The sequence below is a fragment of the Pinus tabuliformis genome, chromosome 7 (genome assembly GCF_031772625.1).
Source record: "Pinus tabuliformis cultivar Carrire ecotype Pingquan chromosome 7, CPIR1, whole genome shotgun sequence".
NCBI lineage: Eukaryota > Viridiplantae > Streptophyta > Pinopsida > Pinales > Pinaceae > Pinus > Pinus tabuliformis.
In genome coordinates, this window is record NC_142293.1 from 1,616,287,276 (window position 1) to 1,616,308,317 (window position 21,042).

At 36.4% G+C, this 21,042-nt stretch overlaps 1 protein-coding gene across 1 annotated transcript; it reads left to right on the top strand.

The window, feature by feature from the left end:
* The first annotated feature begins 6,801 nt into the window (after positions 1-6,801).
* Positions 6,802-13,483, top strand: LOC149254401 (uncharacterized). Its single transcript, XM_089454770.1, has 4 exons — positions 6,802-6,967; positions 7,077-7,380; positions 8,325-12,504; positions 12,599-13,483. Exons 1-4 carry the CDS (start codon positions 6,802-6,804, stop codon positions 13,481-13,483), a joined length of 5,535 nt encoding a protein of 1,844 aa, XP_089310896.1.
* The last annotated feature ends 7,559 nt before the right edge of the window (positions 13,484-21,042 follow it).

Here is a 21,042-nt window from a genome sequence, read left to right on the forward strand (position 1 = left end):
CATGGTTAAGAATATTGTTTAACTCATATATTAATGGTTATAATAACAATAATAATAGTAGTTTAAAATCAAGTTATAATTTAATTAATTTTTATGTGTATTTTTTTTTAATATAAGAAAAGTGAATTGTCTCTTGCAATAAATGCTTTGATGTTTATCATGGATTGATGCCTATGGGTATTTATTAACTATTTAATATTGAAATATTTTATTTATCACTAAGAGTGAAATATTTTCACATCTCCTCCATATTGGAGTGAGCATGGTAAAAGTGAAAGATTTTGTTTATTTATGACTTTTCTCTAACTAAAATTGATATAAAATTATGTTATTTCACATAGACATTGAAATATTTTATTTATGTCTAAGAGTGAGTGAAATATTTTTACAATAAAAATTTATGGAGTAAATGTAAAATGTAGTGAATATATATATATATATATATTTATAACTTTTAATATAAAATGTTGTTACTACTTAGACGTTGAAATATTTTATTTATCACTTAAACAAAAAGTGAAATATATTTACCACATTTTTAAAGCTAAATTGTAATTCCACAACAAAATCAAATATAATAATGATCTGATCAAATACAATAATAATGTGATTATTAATATTTTAAAATGATTTTAATTAAAACTAATTAATTACCTAATTTATTTTTTATATATTATTATAATAAATATTAACTTTTCATTTAAAAAAGTCTGAAATTTAACACTAAAAATATTACGTATCTCTATTCTAAATCATACAATATAATTAGAAAATAAATTAAACAAAATATAATTAGAAAATAAATTAAGAAAAGAAAAATAAATTACAGTGAATTATATGAAAGTCTGTTTGTGAACGGTGTCACCTCCAAAAGGTTAAGCACGATGTGTTCAAGAATTTTCATAGAATGTTACCTCCAATTGAGGGATAACCTCTGGCCGACCGAGTTCTTGGTATTTATTAAAGAAATATAATAATTCAATACCGTTGCACGTCAAATTTGGTGCTGCATGTGGGTCAGTATCAGTTGAAATCAATTTAATTTTTATTTATTTTACAAATTGAATGTGTTAATTTTCACTGAGATTGTTTCTATGTTGGTTTAGTAGATTTAGAAAATAAATAAACAATACTATTTCATTAATAAAAAATAAAACGCATTGTTACAGGCACATATGTCTAGTAAGTTACCATTTTTTCTAACTATTTCAAATTACATAAATGTAAAAAAACTAGCAACTATTTTTATCCTAAAATCATAGCAGAAATTACCATAATTCTATAGTTAGCAAGAGCAAACCTGTGATGTATCCTGCAGTGTGCGTCCAACAATGCCCCGCAGCAATTACCAAATCAAGAAAAAGAAGAAATGTCTATCAATGTGTGAAAGACCTCGATTGGCAGATAACTCCATTGTCCAATCGATAACCTCATTGTCTTAGGATTTGGAAGCTCATTAGCCGAGCTCTACTTGTAGCTTCTTTTTTTGACAATCTTTCTGCTCCCGGCATATGTATATGTGGTAGAATGTAATACCGTAGTTTAACAATTATGTTTTTTTTCCTTGAAAGTTATGGAAATTCTAGTCATATTTTGAAAAATTCTGGGAGGGATTTTTGTAAATATTAGTAAATGCTGTCAAACTTCATAATTTTAAGTGCCTTAAAATTTTTTGATAGTGCTAAATCTATTTCCACCGTCAAAAACATGATTCAAACAATGCCTTTACAAGTTTTTTTGCAATTTTTGTGTTGGGATTCTAGCCACTTTAGCCGTCGGCAGACGACTCCTAATATAATAGATGAAAAAAAAGCAGACATGTCAGCGATTTGCTCTATCCAGTAAGAGGAGGAGAGGGGAAAACTCACATATAAAGCATTAAACCAATCAATAGCAATCTTCGAGTCTCATGCCATCAATATATGTTCAGTGGCCAACCTAGAGGCGCATCTAATCACCCCCAAGATTGAGTAGGTCAAATTCTTTATTTCCTGTAATCAGAAAACGTTGTGCACCTGATCTTGTTTGGTGGTGTCCAACTCTTTCTATTTATATGATTAGTAGCTTGTTTGGTCGTGTCCAACTCTTTCTATTTATATGATTAGGTAGTATTTTTTTGGGAGGGCATGTCTTCTTGTGAGATGTAGTGGTTGTCCCATCGGGATGTTATCCTTGTGAGATGTAGTGGCTGTCCCATCGAGATGTTATCTCACGTTGAACTATGAATTTTTGATATATGTAATTTGCTTGCTGCTGCATATATTTAAATAAGTTGCTAGATATATATAGTTTGCTTGCTGCTCCATATATTTAGGTAAATTACTAATCCCATTAACTATTCCAGTTTAAAAAAACCATCTTTTATTTTTTATTTTTTAAATTTAATTATACATAAATACCCATGCCATGAGGAAAAAAATATATCAGTCTTAAAAAATAAGAATATTCAAACTGAAATCTGATATACTTAGGTGATTGAAAATGGTCCTTGCACTCCGGACCTTCCTTATTTCCTCTCCCTTTAGTCGAGCCCCCTACCGGGTCCTCACCATATGAATAGTGAGTCGACCAATGTATGTAGATCTAAAAGCATCTTAGGTGATTGAAAATGGTGGCAGAATTAACACTCAAAAAGGAGCAGCAAACAGACAAATAGATGGAGCTATAAAGATATCTATGCGTTGAATCCAATAAAACAAGAAGCAGAAAGGGTTTTAAAAATATTGAGATAAAGAGGCCACAAATGTACAAAAAATGTCAGGCATAAAGAGGTCAGCAGTGTCCAATATCCAAGAAGATACACACATTGAATCCCTCACATTTAAAAACGGAAAGGTCAGACATAAAGAAGACAGAAGTGTCCGGTATCCCAGAAGAATGAATCACTCCCATTAAAAAGAAAGTTCTATTGGAAAAATATATTTTTTAACGGGGAACCTTTTACCTAGAATATTTTTATGTCAGGATTGTCCGTAACCAAAGTTTCATCAGTTTTGTTGGACGACCTGCAATGGATTTGAACGCTAAAATGTGGCACCCTTCCCAACGTGAAGGACGAGGACTCTGCAAGGATAATGTTTAAAATGGGAAAGGAAGTGTAAGGCGACAAATATTAGAGGGGCAAGAATGGGAAGGTGGCCATATAAACAACAAAGCATTTATTATCCACATTTGGAAAAACTTAAGGGTGCCACTTGTTCAAAAGAAAATCAAGAAAGCATGATTTGCCTTTTTTAAAAGCTATTGAGAGAATATGCAGATTAATGGTTATGTTTTAGCATTGAACTTCATAGGTTTATCATAAATGCGCAGAAAAACTAAATTATTCCAATCTTAAAAATGGATGCACTGATACTGAAACCAGGTATCTAATCACTGAACACAGACAGTAACTTATTAAATAAAATATCCCCTTATATAACAAAGTTGTTCTGCACTTCTATCATACCTTTAATCATAATTTTCAATATTATTTAGATAAAAAAATTATAGCAAAAGTTTTAATAATTTAACTTTTTAATAGATTTAAATTTTTACAAATTTTTAAATAAATAATAAAAATATCAAAAACTGTTTTTAAGAATATCAAAAAGTATTATGTCAAATTCTAAAAATGAAACCTTAATATTTACTCTTTCACCATAGGCTTTTTAAAATTATTTTGATAGTTGAATACACATTCTATTAAAGTGAAAGAAAGATTTCAAAATTTATAAATTTTATTTTTGAAATGGTTTAATAAAAATAACTCTTCAAATTATATTACCATTTTGATTTACATTTTCTCATAATTGTTTTTTAAAAAAAAAAGTCTATTTATCATTAAATATTTTATATTGCATTCGGTAAGAAAAATTGTACAAAAAAGGTTCGGAAAAAATGCCATATAATCTAAGAACCAACACGGATTCCTTTCAAATTCATTAGAGACTCTTTCCGACTCCATTTTTACATCATAAGTTAAGCAGAAGGTGACATCTCATAGATTAATTGGAATACAACAAAATACATAGTATCTTTAACTTCAACAACCATAACCAATAGGATCCTAATAGCTACAAAGAGTCACCATTATCACCAAAAGAAACACAACTTCAACCGCCATAACCAGCAGGATCCCAATAGCTACAAAGACTCACCATTATCACTAAAATAAACATATATACTAATCTAACAAAAGCGCATCCCAAATGAGTTTTGAACATGTCTACACTTCAAACCAAAGAGATTTCAAAAACAATCAAAACCAAGAGGCATATTGCTAACCATAACATCCTCATTCCACATTAAAAGCAACACAAACCTGCCTTACACCATGTCAATGATGCAAGCCAAAAAGAATCCCATGCAAGTAGGAACAAAAGACCCCTGCAAAAAAAGAGGCACACATACTAGCCTTGCACCATAGAAACACCACATACCATCGAAATTCCACTCTAAAAAAAACCAAGATACATGCTAAAATAACTTGGTTTACCCAAACAAAATCATAAGTCTCAAAACTCATATCATAGCCATACACCATCAAATATTTACTCTTCGTGATCTAGAAAGGGAACGGTTGGAGTCAATGTGCTATCACTTGCTAGAGGGTCTGTCAAGTGCCCAAAAACAGAATCACTCGGAAAAAATCCTTCCATATTTGACAAGCGAGCATCAACATTGTCTGGGAAAAAACACATGTTTTGAAGCATTCGATTTAGGTCCTCCAAACCAAAAAATACATTATAGTTGTTGACCTGCTTATCACGAAAGACAAGTCAAAGCCACATTGTGAGATGTTGATTAATATCCAGAGAGCTCAAGAAATTCCATCATCGTCGACAGAACCTCCAGGGGCAAGAAACCACTTTTCCTCCTCATATACTAGTTCAGAATCTGAAAAGTAAGGGCGATCACTTGCTTCCTTGCTTTCTTGAAGAAGGATCTCACCCCTAAATTCCCAAGGGACCACAACAAAGGTAGACGCAACAGATTCAGAAGCAAAAACTCGAACTCATTTATAACCATAGTTATCAAAGCCACCTCTGCTACTCCTCATCTGCTGCCTTTGAGCATGATGTCAGAGGAAAAGAAAACACAGGACACTGACTCAATAACCCATGCCAAATGAAACTGTGAGGGGAAAGAAGTCAATAACCTTCCATACCAGACCAAAAGACAATAGTTTTGTCACCAACAGACCAGACGTAAGGACCAACACTCAATAGATTGTCCAATTCCCCACACGGTAAACTCATAAACTACGAAGGTAGTATACCAAATCTAAATACATCAAAGAGAGTTAAAAACAATAAGAGGGACCACAATAGAAAAAACTCTGCTCTAAAACCCAATTTCCACCAATATAGCACTACCCAACAACCCAAAGAAGTATCCACCATCAACTGCAACAAAAATTATGACCCTAAACGACTAGTAGTCACACATTACCAAGGGCGTACCCAATTGAAAAACGATACCCAGACACAAAGCACAGGGTGAGGGAAAAGCCCAGAATTTTCCTTATGACCATAAACAAACCCAATTAAATACCTTACATGGAGACACAAGTAAAACAACACTGGCAAAACTAAAAACCAGACCCAACGTGAATCAAAAAATGACAAGGAACTCACCCAAGATGAAAGCCTACCAAAGAGAAGAGAATGAGCCCCATTATTAAAGCACCATCACCCCAGTAAGAACACACTAGGTTCTTCCTTGACTACCATCAAAACCAAGAAACAACACAACCACTCTCCAACCGAGATACACCACCAATTTGCGTACACTAGCAAAACTAGAGATTGAAACCAAGCCACCTTACAATGATAACAAGTATTAGAAGAGGACGAGGAGGAGTCCTCACCACCACGAATGAATAGGCCACTGACTTCCTTCATACCTACTGAGATTTAATAAACTTCATGTTCCCACGTATTGACACACCAACTAATACACCTGAATTAAATTTTATCATGCCACCCACCCTCGCCTATGGTCCAAGTGTAATATTGGCTCATCCCTCAATGTGGATCTTAAATCTCCACAAACACCCCATTAGGGATACTACTCTTGAGTTATTGCAAAATAATTTAGATAATAAAATTAATTCTCCTTATTGCTTCATTTATTTAAAAAAATCTCTAGATACAATGCTTAGAAAAAATCCTTGGAAAAGATTGGAATATCTAAAGGTTACTTTAGAATCATGAGTAGTAATATCAACATCAAATTGCTTGATTACTTTTAGGATTATTGTAAAGAGAGTCGAGATAATAAAATTGATTTACATTGTTGCTTCAACAAACTTAATAAATATTTTGATATTGCATCTAGAAAAAACCTTGGGAACAGATTAGAAGATCTAAAGGTTAATTTAGAGTTGATAGTTGCATCTATATGCAATGGTTATGTGAAAACATTATTGTTAAGTTCAAAAGTAATGGTGTTTGATAAGAAGAAATTAAGTGTAATATATGGATTAAGCAAAGATAAAAGTAGATATTGGTCATTATTATTCAAACATGTCTCTTTGCATATCCCCAAACATATGTTAGTTTGATACCATTCAAGGGTTACTAGACAAAGTAAATTCAGAACGTGAAAATTTCTAATGGACTTAGGTCTTATATTACAAGAACACAAAAGGTCGTGGAGGCGGCGTAGTGGTAAGGTCGACCTCGTTATGACGGACCAGTCTTGTGTTCGATCTCGAGCAAGGTTGGTGCTCATCGTGCGAAAAGGTAACCGAACCGTGGCCAAGCCCACTACCTTTCAAGGTCGTGGAGGCGGCGTAGTGGTAAGGTCGACCTCGTTATGACGGACCGGTCTTGTGTTCGATCCCGAGCAAGGTTGGTGCTCGTCGTGCGAAAAGGTAACCGAACCGTGGCCAAGCCCACTACCTTTTGGAATCGCCCGCTGAAGGCCCTGCTCCCGCCTGATCTCCCCGTGCGCCTCTGCCCTTGCCCCCAGGCTCTGCCTGGTCGGGCTTTCGCGCCCCGACCCTCGCTGCGTCCTCTAGCTCAGATCCCCTCGGGGTCTGCTGCCCGTCGGTCTGATCCCTCTCGCTCTCAGCGGGCCTGCAATGGCAGGATCCGCTTCCCCTCCCCCTGCTTCAGAGAACCAAGAAGAAATTTTCGCCTCCCTCCTGTCTGAACCTTCAGATGCTAGACCGCGCCCTTCTCAAACAAAGTTCATAAAAAAGCTGGATGAAATACCCGAGGTGAATCTCCCTCCTTCCCTTCCAAGGAAATCGGCAATAGCCCTTGCAGAAAGAGGTCTTGTAGGCCAGTTTACTGGGCTCTGGCCGTCCCCAAGAACTGTCCAAAAATGGGTGGAGCGCAACTGGAGCACAATGATTCAGGGAAAGATCGCCATCAGATTTTGTGGACGTGGGTACTTCACCTTCCTGTTCGAATCAAAAGAAGACAAGAATCTCATCTTCCGCAATGGCCCCTACTTCATGGATACAAGAGGCCTCTATCTGAACAGATGGACCCCGGATTTTGATCCGGAAATGGACATCCCTAACGCAGTTCCTGTCTGGGTGCGCCTCCCTCACTTACCGCTTCACTGTTGGGGGGATGAATCGGTAAAAGCCATAGGCAATGCAGTTGGAAAATATATTGACAGATCGGAACCAAGAGAAAACATGCACGCATGCGCAAGGATCTGTGTTGAAGTTGACTTAGGGAAAGGACTCCCTGAAGCCATCAAGATTAAGGTGGACCAGTGGATGCACATTCAGCAGCTGGACTACGAACAGCTCCCCTTCAAATGCAAGGTATGTCACGAGTATGGTCATTTTGCTAATAGATGTAGCAAGTTAAAAGCAAAGGAAATAGAAAATAACGAGGGAAACACAGAGGGATCATGGGAACAAGTTAAAAGGAAAAAGTCCTCTTCTAATCAGGGCCCCAGTTCCACAGCCCCCCCGGCATCAAGCTTCCCCCCCCCTCCCCCTCCCTCAACCTTCCCCTCAACCTCTAATCCCTTCGAATCTTTAGCTGCTGAAACCCCTCTCTCCCCACCCCAATCCCCCCGCCCCGCCTCTCCCTGTTCAAATCCCCCTCCCTCTCCTCCCCCCACCATTGAAAGAATTCTCACAAGGAACAAAGCCAAAGAAGCCAATCAGCCTTCTGATCCTCCGAGAAAAGTAGGCAGGAAAACGAACAAAGAACTCAGGGATGAAACAGCAGCAAAGGAGATGGCAACCGGAACTCAGCAACCCATGGACTCATATTTAGGCAGGCTAAAAGGAAGTGGCGAAAAAACAAAGGAGAAGTCCGGATCCCACCCCATAGCTGGTAAATAATGAACTTGGTCTCTTGGAATTGTAGGGGGATGGGCTCCTCCTTAAAGCTGAAAGCCATCAAGGATCTACTAAATCAGGAACAGCCGGACATCCTCCTAATCCAGGAGACCAAACTCAACGAACAGGACTTTCTTCACCAAACCCAACGATTCAAAAATTTCACAGGCCTCTCCAAAGGATCTGATGGGGCATCAGGAGGGATTGGAACACTTTGGAACAAAAACAAGTGGGAAATCACCAACTCACACCAATGCTCTTGGTGGATCAGAACAGACCTAAAGTATAAAAGCTCGCAGGAAACTTTTCATATATATAATATATATGCTCCCAATCATTACAGGGACAAAGCAAGTTGCTGGAACACCATAGAAGAGGACATCACCGCTCTCCAAAGCAGCAGGCTAATTCTTGGGGGAGACATGAATCTTATAAGGCATGTGGGAGAAAAGTATGGTGGAAGTTACCACGCAGATCCCTCAAGAGACAAGTTAGAATCTATAATACAACTCTTCAACCTGATAGACACCCCTCTGTCAAATGGGAAATACACTTGGTCTAACAAAAGATCAGGCACACACAATATCAAGGAGAGGCTGGATAGGTTTCTTATACAGGAAGGTGTAGCAGGCAACTTCCATTCAATAAGGAGCCAATTAATCCATGGTTCAGCTTCGGACCATAAGCCGGTGGTCCTCACTTTGGATAAAGGACCAATCCTCGGCCCCCTTCCTTTCAAATACAACAAAAACTGGGATCTCTACGAAGATTTCCGCATCCTTATTCAAAATCAGTGGGCCAAAGAAGTGATAGGGTCGCCTTATTTCGTATGGGAAACAAAGCTGAAACAGCTCCGGACAGCAATAAAGCAGTGGGCGAGGGAGCAGGCAAATCTTGACAGAAAAAAGAAAACCGAACTGCTAGCAGAGATGGAACGCTGGCACAAAGAAAAGGAGCAAACTCAACTCACAGCAGAGGACCTCGAGAAGGAAAAAACTTTGTACAAGGAGCTTTATCGGCAAAATCGAGTGGAGGAAGAGGATCAAAGAACAAGATCCCGCTGCCTTTGGCTGAAGGCAGGGGATAAAAACACTTCTTTTTTCCACAATAATATCAAGATCAGAAGAGCCAGCAACCAAATAGATAAAATTGAAGTAGCAGGGATTGAGCTGAAAGAACAAGAAGAAATAAAAAGCGCAGCCTTTAATCACTTTAAGGATCTTCTCACAGCAGACATCCAACATCACAACAGCGAGGCTTTCCTTAGTATAATAAAGAGTAAAATAACAGAAAACCATAACAATGAGCTGGAGCAAGATCCCACAGAAGAAGAAATCAGAGAAGCCACCTTCAGCATGCAACAAGACAAGGCCCCAGGGCCGGACGGTTTCACTGTTGCTTTCTACAGGCAACACTGGGAAACTATAAAGAAGGATTTTGTGAGAATGATAAAGAATGCCTTTAGAAATCACAAGGTAGGGGAAAATACAAAATCCTCGCACATAGCTTTGATCCCTAAAGAAGCAAATCCAAAAACCTTCGACAGATTTCGCCCCATATCGCTCTGCAATGTCTCATACAAGATCATTACAAAAATTCTCGCCAACAGATTAAAGAAATTCCTTCCACTTCTAATCTCTGAGAATCAGGGTGGTTTTGTCCCAAGTAGGCAGATCATAGACAATGTCATTCTAGTTCAGGAAGCCATTCATAGCAGCCTCAATAGAGGAGAGCGGGGAATGATCATCAAATTGGATATGGCAAACGCATTCGACCGGGTGGATCACACCTTCCTCAGAGCAGTTCTCAAAAAATTTGGCTTCTCCTCCAACTTTGTCAACATCATCAACGGGTGCATCTCTAATCCTTGGACCGCGCCTTTGATCAATGGACGACCAAGCAACTACTTCAGAAGTTCGAGGGGTCTACGGCAGGGCTGTCCCCTCTCCCCCTTCCTCTACATTCTTATGGCCGAGACTCTGAGTGCCCAACTAGAAAACCTTCGCAGCAAAAAAGAAATCACGGGCATTCGCATTGAACGAGGGATAAAGGAGATTAATCACTCGCTCTTCGCGGATGACACTCTGCTAATTGGGGGCGCCTCCAGTTTGATGGCTAGGAGGTTCAAAAGAGTCCTGGATGCCTTCCTCCTTGTATCTGGGGGAAAACTAAACAACAGTAAATGCAAAATTTACACCTGGAATGTTCCCTTTCAGATCCAACAAAGAATTTCTCAGATTCTAGACATCCCTCTGCAAAGAAGCTGGAGCTCCTTCTCTTATTTGGGTCTCCCTTTGGCAAAAGAACACATCAAAGCAGAAGTCTGGACAAAACACATCGAGAAGATGAGAGGCCTCCTTCAGAGTTGGGGTGCCTCCTGGTTAAATCTTGCTGGCAGAACCATTCTTATAAAGGCTGTCCTCTCAGGCCTCCCAATCTACCAGTATGCGGTAATTATGGCTCCCGCTAGCATCCACAAGCACATAGAACTCATTATGAGAAGTTTTCTCTGGCAGGGGGGAAAACAGGACTCAAAGAAATTCAGCCTTGTTAATTGGGACCAAGTCACCCTTCCGTATGAAAAAGGAGGATTATCCATAAAAATTCCAAGTCTCTCCAATCAGGCTCTGGGGCTTAAGCTGATATGGAAGATCCTCTCAGGGAATGGCTCGTGGTGGGTGGAGACAATAAAAAGGAAATACCTCAGCGGTCCAAACTCCAACATTCTTCAGGATCCAATTGTGGACAGGCCGTGTACTCCAATGTGGAGACTGATTAAAAAAGTCTTACCCCACTTCAGAGGAAATACCTCCAAAATCCCAGGAAGCGGAAAGAATGTCAAAATTTGGCTTGACAGAATCATGGGCTCCAACCCAAGGAATTCACTTCAAGAACTAAGACCTCTTCAAGTCTGGATGGAGGAGCGAAATATATCCTCTCTGTTTGACATATCCACCTGGTCCCAAAATAGATGGCTTGACTGGAAGGTCCTGAACCTCCCTCTGGATCTCAGAGACCAATGGCACAATTTGAAACTCTCTCTATCCGGTTCAGCTCCAATCAATAAGGAGATGGATGACAGATACATTTGGGACACCTGTGGTGGAAGCTTTACAGTGAAAGAGGGCTATAAATCTTTGCAAAACATGACTCCCACAGTAAATTGGAATCTTCATAAGGCAGCCTGGAAGACCGAATGCATCCCCAAGGTAAAACACTTCAACTGGGCCCTCTTAAAAGGGAAAATTCTTACAGCCGAGAATCTGAGAAAGAGAGGAATACAAGGCCCCTCGATTTGCTGTTTTTGTCAAGCAGAGGAAGAGTCCATTCATCACTCCTTCCTTCGATGCCCCTTCGCCCAAAGCTGTTGGAAACAACTAATTAGCCCTCTGGAAGTTAGAAGAAGTTATGATCAGGTGAACAACCTCCAGAGAAATTGGAAGAAAGAATACCCTTTGAACAGGAAAGGTAAGAATAATCTCTTAAGAATATGGAAATGCATTCCAGCTACGCTGTGCTGGAACATTTGGTTAGAAAGGAATAATTATGTCTTCAAAAATGGACAGATTAAAATCGACAGGATCATCGCAAAGACAATTGCAGGGATTTCAGAGGCTATCAGTGCCAACCATATAGCTCTCCCAGATCAACAAAGATGGACAAAAGAGGAGAAAGACTGGTACAACAGCTTTAATATTAGCCACTCTCAAAATCCCTCTCCTCAACTTAAAGCTCCGCAGAATCGACACAATTGGAAACTCAGGGGCGCTAAAGAAGATATAAACAAATGGATCCTAGCTCAGAATCGTCCCTTTCTCCTCTTTGATGGAGCATCAAAGAGCAACCCCGGGAGTGCAGGTGCAGGAGGAATAATCAAAGATCAGAATGGGAATATCATTTGCAGCTATGAATGGGGACTTGGAATCGCCACTAACAACGTCGCCGAAGCATACAGCCTGCTTTTAGGCACCTCGATTCTACACAGGACAGGTTTACGGAACGCCATAATCCTTGGGGACTCGGCTATCATTATAGCAGCAATGAACACAGGCAAAGAGTTCAATAAAGCAAGTCTCAACAGCATCAAGGCGAGGATAACAGATAACCTCAGACATTTGGGGGAAGTCACCTTTATGCACGTGTTAAGAGAGAACAATGCAGAGGCGGACTCCCTAGCGAGCAAAGCGGTCAACCGGCAACAAGGACAAGTAAGTGAAAATGGCAGAATCTATGCAAGAGCAATACCATAAGATCTCTAGTGGTCAGACAGAACACAAGGTAAGCTTTCGCAGAAATTGTCAGAAAATCAACCACACTCCTGGTTCTCCCTTCCCCGTCCATCCTTTCTCCCTCATTTCGCCGGCGCATTCCTCCTACCTTGATCCCAAAGCAACTCTCCCACATCTTTCTCGTGATTTCCCCTACAACTTGTCAGGTAAACGTCCTCTCCGCACCATCGAAGTTTGCCTCCCAAATTCGCAGTTGGATTCGCCCTCAGCTTCCCCAGAAAAAAATCCCGAGTCCCCTCATCATGAAGGATCTCTCCCGCTCCTTTATATTCCCCCCCCTACCCCTTCTTCCTTCAGAACTTCCCTGTTTTGCAAGAATCAGTTTGGGAAAGAGGAGTCTCCTAAGCAAGGCAGTCTCAGCGGCAGTAATCAGTTGCCTCCCGCGCCCGATCATCTCACCAGCATTCAGCAAGCAAGCCATCAGAGCATTAGCGACACTCCGGCCCTTAACTCAGCATCCAGGTATAAATCAAGTTTATTGCAAGTTATTTGTTCACTAACCAGTTTGCTCACAGTCATGGCAGAAAGACAACAGCCAGAGGCTCAGGGGGGAGAGGCGCCCCGTGTGAATCCACTTGACAGAGTTTTGGGCAACGACACTTGCACACTTGGTAAAGAGCATTGCTTCTTGATTGCCCGGTTTATGAAGCATCACAACGAACTCCGTGAGGACTTCATTGCAGACAGCAGATCCAAGCGTAAAAAGTTGGAAAAACGCAAGAAGGAAATCGAGAGCCTTAAGGACAGGTGCGAGCATTTAGAGGAGGCAATCAAGCACATTAAAAATCTCACGGAAAGCATGCAGGCAGAGGCTTCTACCAAAGACAGCCAAAAGGAGCAGCAGAAAAGAAGATCAAATGGAGGACACAGTGAACCAATTCTGGGGTTAATCTCATGAACAGCAAAGTCTGCCTTATAGATGGCCTTTTTGTAAGACAGTATAGTAGATATCTTTTCCAGCACTCTTTCCTCAAGCTAAACTCTCAGAAGTCAAGGGCTGCGCCCCTTCTTTGGACTTCTCCTCTAATTCCTCTTTCAACATATTATGTATTATCTTCTGCTTACTGCAGTTTTTATAATATATGAGTAGACGACCTTGTAAAAAAAAAAAGAACACAACTATTTGGTGCTTGAATTGTGAACAAATAGGTCATCTTTAGGACTCTTGCCCTTACATGTGAGCTCATTCAAAATGGAAAAAGGGTCTCTAATCCAAACCAAAGGGTTATCAATCTCCAAAATAATTGTGTTTGGATTATTTAAATGACTATACTATAGAAATATGCAAGATATATCTCCAAAGAACAATATTAATGCTAGTCGTGTAGATCTAATTGTGGAATCAGTGACCTCCCCAAAGAATGGGGGAAAACACAAATCTATGATGGTATACCCCATGAGGAATGAAGGTGCAGATGAAACCCCATTAGGGGGGATGAAGAGACCAAATGAATTCGATAACTTAGATTCAAATAAGGATTTAACAATCCCTTCAAACATTTGAATTTGGGATTCAACTTGATTTGGTGGAAATTATCCCTTCAAAAATCCTTCCCACCTAGTCAAACAACAAAATTGAGAATGATCACATTGCTAAGAGTTTGGATTGTTTTCTTATCTTTGAGAGTTTTTTGAATCAAATTTACAAATCTCTCCCACCAAAAAAACCATATAGTCAAATTCCAGATTTCAAACCCCCCCAAAAAAACGATATAGCCGAATTTTGTGAATCATTGCACTCCTAAAAATTCAAAACAAATACAAAAGTTTAGTATTCAAAGATTAACAATAATTTAATGTAATGAAATTAATTGAATATCAAAAAAAATTATATTGAAGTTTTTTAATTAAAAAATTAAATGTAAAATTTAGTCATCTTATTTTCTACATTTAATCTTTCTTTTAATTAATCAAAAACATAAGTAATTATAAATAATTTTTCAAACAATTATCTCATAAAATTTTATTTAAAATTATTTTTATGCCTAAATCTATTATATATAATATTTTTAAATTTAACCTCTTCATGGAGGGTGAATAATATTGATACCCGTATGGAGGGACTCCTATTTCCATGCAACTACCACCTTTGATGGTTGCGAGGTAAGGACAAATGGTGGAATTAGTCGACATGTGTGTTAGTTGGATTATTAGAGCACTTAAGGGCGGTCATTTCAATTACTTCTTGCATGCTCAGATGATCATCCTCGTATATGAACATTATTACGACCTGGTTTGGCCTAGGAACACTTCAACCAAGATGGTTGTCACTTGAGAATTATGGTTTAACATTTTCAAAAGATATATGAATTATCTCTTCCCAATTTCACCCCTATTCCATTTGTATCTTGGCATTATGGACTTTCATCTCCTATATAGCTACATTTGAGCTTGACTTCACTTCCCCCTTCTCAAGTGTGTCTCTCTCAAAGGGTTATTAGCAAGCTAGAGTGCTTTGAGACTTGCTCCACTAGTGGGCATTATTAACATCGCTCCAATTTTGGTCTTGATCCTTAATATGTCTCATTGCAAATACTCTTACACTCATTAGGAAGTAGAGGAAGGAGAGACCTTGTGTATTGGTCTTGATCCTTAGTATGTCTCATTGCAAATACTCTTACACTCATTAGGAAGTAGAGGAAGGAGAGACCTTGTCCCATACACAAGGTTAAGCCAATGTGGAAGTCTCAATAACTCACTGAAGTAGAGGAAGGAGAGACCTTGTCCCATACACAAGGTTAAGCCAATGTGGAAGTCGGAGCATGCCTCTCATGAACTATAGAAGAGATGGACATGGTCGAACACGAGGACACAGTGGAGTGATGGTTGTGATGGTTTTTTTTATATTGAGGTAGAAGAGAATGTAGCACACAAATTCCATAATTATTCGATGAAATGGGACGTTAAGAGTACCGATAGCCTTAGCGCATGCAGACATGTTTATAGTCAGGGTAGCTTTTTGTTCATACTCGTGGTTTTTACGAATATAGAAATTCCGACAAATACACGTGACATAGTGTGTGACACCGTATCTCAAACAATGCACCCAACTTTGAATCTTGCATTTCACAGCGTACATTTCAATAATGAAAAGCATTCTTTGATTTGTGAACAATGGGCCAAATCACAAGACTACCTTCTGGAAAGTTGTGTCTTAACATCATGACAAAATGGGGATAGAGATGCGCGTTGTATTGAAAATTCATTTCCCCTTTGAAAAGCGAAATGACCGAGGGGTTTGTTTGTTTGACACAATATATTTTATCAATAAAGATAGATATTTGATATTGCACTGCAGTGACTAGTACCTTACGGTAAAGTATGCGGAAGGACTATCAGTCACGAGCCTTGCAGCTTTGGTTTTGGGTGAAAGAGTGATCGAGATATTAATTTTTTGGGTTTGTTGAGTGGTTTGAGTGAATTCGAGATTATATTTGGTTTAATTTATAGTTTGAGAAAGCGTGATTAGAGGCATCTAAGTTATGTTAGGGATGGTATCTTTTCTAGGCCACACCAATTTTTAACATTATTGGATTTTTTTCCACAAAATTTCGAACTAGTGATTTTCATATCAAAGAGTGACTTAACAATAAGCTCCATTACATGTATTCCCCGTGTTATTATTATTGAGTTGTTTTTATTTTGTTATTTTTATTTTATTTTCACTCAATTAAAATTAAAGTATTTTCACAGCCAAATGAGTTTTTTAAATTTAAAAATAAATGTTACAATACTTAGGTGTTTTATTTTATTTTTTTTAAATCAAGATTAAAAACAAATATTTAATTCAAATAAATAAAACTAATTAAATAATATTACAATAACTACACCAATTTAAATTTATTTTAAGTATGCATTTATTAAAATTGGACATATCAAATCCCTTGAAACACAATTTTTTTTTTAGACCCATCTTAAATACGAATCTAACATGAGCCGAGAGGGATCTGTTAGAAAATAGAGAGAGTTCAAAGAGCAATTACACACAACACCAAAACACGATTCAATATCTTTATTGATCACAACAATTACACATATATAGGACATAAATCTCTGATTTCCACACGTCTAGATCATAACTACAACTCATACATAAGAAACAAAAACTTCTAGATTAACACTTGGGAACTCTCAATGACAACTCATGACAACACATGGAAGCATTATGTCCAATACCCTCCATTAATGCTTACATGGAAAACATTGAAAACACATTACGACAACAAGGATAATCTATATATGATTGGTCTTCATTAGCACTCACATCCACTCTGGAATCTTGCAAACACCGCTATTTCACCATCACATCTTTGAGCTTTCGCTTGACCTCCATTTAAACCATAATTGCCTCTGACCATCATTGATGAAATTTTCAAGACCAACAATATTGACACCTCAACTTATCGAGGCTTCCACGATAAGAGTTGTCAAGTAATGAACCATCCTATGGACCAACCACCATATGTCATAGATTTTGCTTTCAGTTATCTGTCAATGGCTAGGATGGAAGTCTGGATATTGAATGTTTTCAAAAGTTGATCAAACAACTTGACCTTACTAACACACAAGAATTGATGTTTCAGACACCGGTGCTTCCATTTTAAGAACCATCAACCATTTTTATAACCAATAAAAACACACAAGAATTGATGTTTCAAACATCGGGGCTTACAACTTAAGAACCATAAACCCTTTTTATAGCCAATAAAAACAAAAACATCAACCACCAAAGGGTATAGAGACAAAATCAATGACTTATCTTTATTGATCTGTGCAAATCACATCAAATATAATAATAATAACTTTGCATATTGGTATTTTCCATAAGATCTACAGCGTTTGGATCTCGACCTCTGGATAAACAATACAACAATATTTTATTACTTCAGATCTAGAATGGGAAATGCTAACATTCCACCTGCATGCTACAATTGTACATCTTGCACCATCTGATAATCTCAAGAACCACCATTTAAAACATGTAGACATTGTTCTCAATTGTAGATCCACACTAGATCAAACCAAATCTATGTTGATCCAGCTTCATCGCAAATAGATCTCCTCTTCTTTTATAAATATTTGTCCACAATGGAACTTCACACAACAATAGCAACACTAGATCTTTGCAATTCTCCTTTGCATGCAACTATCCACAATCCATACACAAATCAAATATTCATACAAACAATAGATCAAACATTATTAAATTGATCGATGTACAAAGGAGTATCATGGGAGTCACAGTTGAACCTTCTTTGAGACCATGTTAGAAAATAAAGAGAGAACAAAGGGTGATTACACACAACACCAAAACACACTTTAATATCTTTATTGATCACAGCAATTACACAAATATAGGACATAAATCTATGACTTCCACACATCTAGATCATAACTACAACTCATATATAGGAAACAATAACTTCTAGATTAACACTTGGGAACTCTCAATGATAACTCTCTCTTTTTCTTTTTCTTTTTTCTTTTTTTTTTTTATACATCATTTTTTAAAATGATATATACAAAATTGGCATTAAAATATTTTACATAACTTGTAGGGCAAATTAAAATGGTTTTTTTATTATTAATATATTTTTAAGTATATGTCAATATTAATTCGTATTAAAATATTTTATTGATAACCCACATTGAATATTTTTTATATACAACATTAAAATATTTTATTTTAACAATTTTTTTTCTTCATATAGATATATATTAAGTTGATATTGACATAAATTAGTTAACATAGATATCATATTAAAATATTTTTGAAATGTATAAGGTTTAAACATCTTGACATTATTTTTCGACGTATCTACAAACTTACACATGCCCCTCATGCTAACATATTCATTTTTGTTATTATAGCCAAGAAAACTAATTTTAACCAAAAACTTATATTTATATTACTAAATTTCTTAAATATCAAACTAATAACTATAAAGTTATAATAATTTGCTGGAAATAATACAATTCCTATCAAAATTTCAAAAACAAAACTATATATAGACTTTCTAAATGAATTTTCTATAAATGATAAACCAATAATTATAAACTTTTGCTTAAGTAATACAATTCCTGCCTAATTCACAAAAGGGAAAAATTATATATATGATGTAAATGTTTGTCTTTATCTTAATTTGTGAAGATCCTCCTTTATCTGTGATTTCTTTGTACTACTGTTTAAAGCATTTATCAGTATTGGAATTTGTTGAAACGAACGCTGTGTTTTATCCCCATAAATATTCGATGAAACCCAGAGCCTGAGTGCACGGATACATGTGTATAGTGAGGGTACCTGTTGTGTTGATGCTCGTGATTTTTACAAATATAGAAATTCCGACAGATACACGTGACCCTATCTCAAACAAGGCACCTAAATTGATTCTTGAATTTCAGAGAATACATATCAGTAATGAGAAGCGTTCTATGATTTGTGAAACGGTGGGCCAAATGACAAGACTCCTTTCTCGAAATTTGTGATTTAACATGATGACAAAATGGGGATGGAGATGAGCATGGTATTGTAAATTCATTTTTTTGAAAAAGTGTATATTTGTGTTTCAAATTGATAATTATTTTAGATTAATATAAATGGTTATAGAGTTAGAAATCTTCAAAATTATTTATATAAAAAGTAAAATTATAAACTCTAATTTAGGGTAGTTTTGGATTTATACTTTGGTTAAAGTTAAATTATTATACATTAATTGTATATAATATGTTACAAGGTAATCATAAACTTTAGTTTAAGGTATCTACATATAAAATATTCTACATAGTAATAAAGCCCAATTTAAAGTAGCCTTGAGATTTATAACTTTTCTTATTGTTAAATTGTTATATATTAATTGTACACCATATGTTAATAAACCTTAGTTTAAGGTATCTACATATAAAGTATGCTACATAGTGATAATAAAGCTCAATTTAAGGTAGCCTTGGGATTTATAATTTTTCTTATGGTTAAATTGTTATATATTAATTGTAAGAATAGTCTTTAAGTGTGACTTTTTAGAAAGTTTTCGGGTTTATTTTCCAATCTATTTTGTCTAGAATCAAATAGGGATTCATTGGAATCACAAGTTTGATTGCACTTAAAGTTAATTTTTTTTAGTTATATAATTTATTTAATTTACGTAATTGATTATAGTTTTATTCAATTTGAATTTGAATTGTTAAATATTTTTAAACTAGTTTTAAAAGTTTAATTACAACTTTAAAATTATATTATTATTATTAAATAATAAGTTGTATTAAAAATGATAACTATATAAATTTTGAAATGCAATATCAATATTTGTTATATAAAAAATATAAAAGCATAAAAAATATTCAACTATATTTAAAAAAAAAAAAAATCTAAATTATTTATCCAAATAAATTAATTTAAATATGTTGTTTTTATTCTATATTAAATTCATTATCCCAATTATTAGTTTAAAAAATTAAAAATAGTCTAAATTTTTTATTATCATATTTATTTTCCAATGTAATATAGATTAAAAATAATATAATATAATATAGGGATGTCATGTACATTTTTATTAGTATGTTTGGAACATAATTACTGTACCTATATTTGTTTCTCGTCGGCTTTGCATGATAAAAGCATCCACTATGTAAAATAATGTAAATTCTAGTCACCTAACTATTAATATGACCAGTATTGTGGGATTCCGATAATATCTCCACTTTGTATACTTTTTGGACGATTCTTTGTCCGAGAGGTCACTATTATAAAACTTTACCGAATGATTCTCTGAGAATTGGAGCATTTCTCCGACGATTGGTGCGGATTCACCCACATCTCAAAGCATCTACGGAAAAGATATTAGTCAAAATCAGTAGTACCATAAGATGCCCTCTATCTTCCCTAACTTCTTATAAATAAGGGGGAAGACAACCATTTGAGGCACAGAGAGTTAGAGAGATTAGGGGTTTGAGAGACAAGAGATGAGAATTATCGCTACTCTGCATCTACATCTTTAAGGTGATCTACTTGCATCATGAAGAGATTCTCCAGTCTGTAATGAAGTCATAGAAAGTCTAAAGTTTGAGAAGCATGCGCATCAGTACCTATGAGCCTGATGAGAACCTAAAGTAATCGGACTTTTTGGGAAAGATTTTTTTGGTTTGAGTTCTCAAATTCATAGACATAGTCTACAAAAGGCTAGGAAGCCTTCCATTTCTAGCTTGCTTTAAGCTAGTATAACTGATAAATGCCTTAATACCTAATATTTGGTAGAAACCAAGACTCTATGATTGTAATATCCAACTATTGTACAAATTAATAAAAGAAGAAGTCATTATGTTTTGAATTTTTTCTTGTGTTTATATCTCTATTATATCTTTTGACTGAGTGAAGTTCATTTGCATTTCATTGGAGGTTTGCTTAGGATCTTGGAGTGCAGTTTTGCTCGTATATGCAGGAAGTCGTCGAAAGAGTGTGCT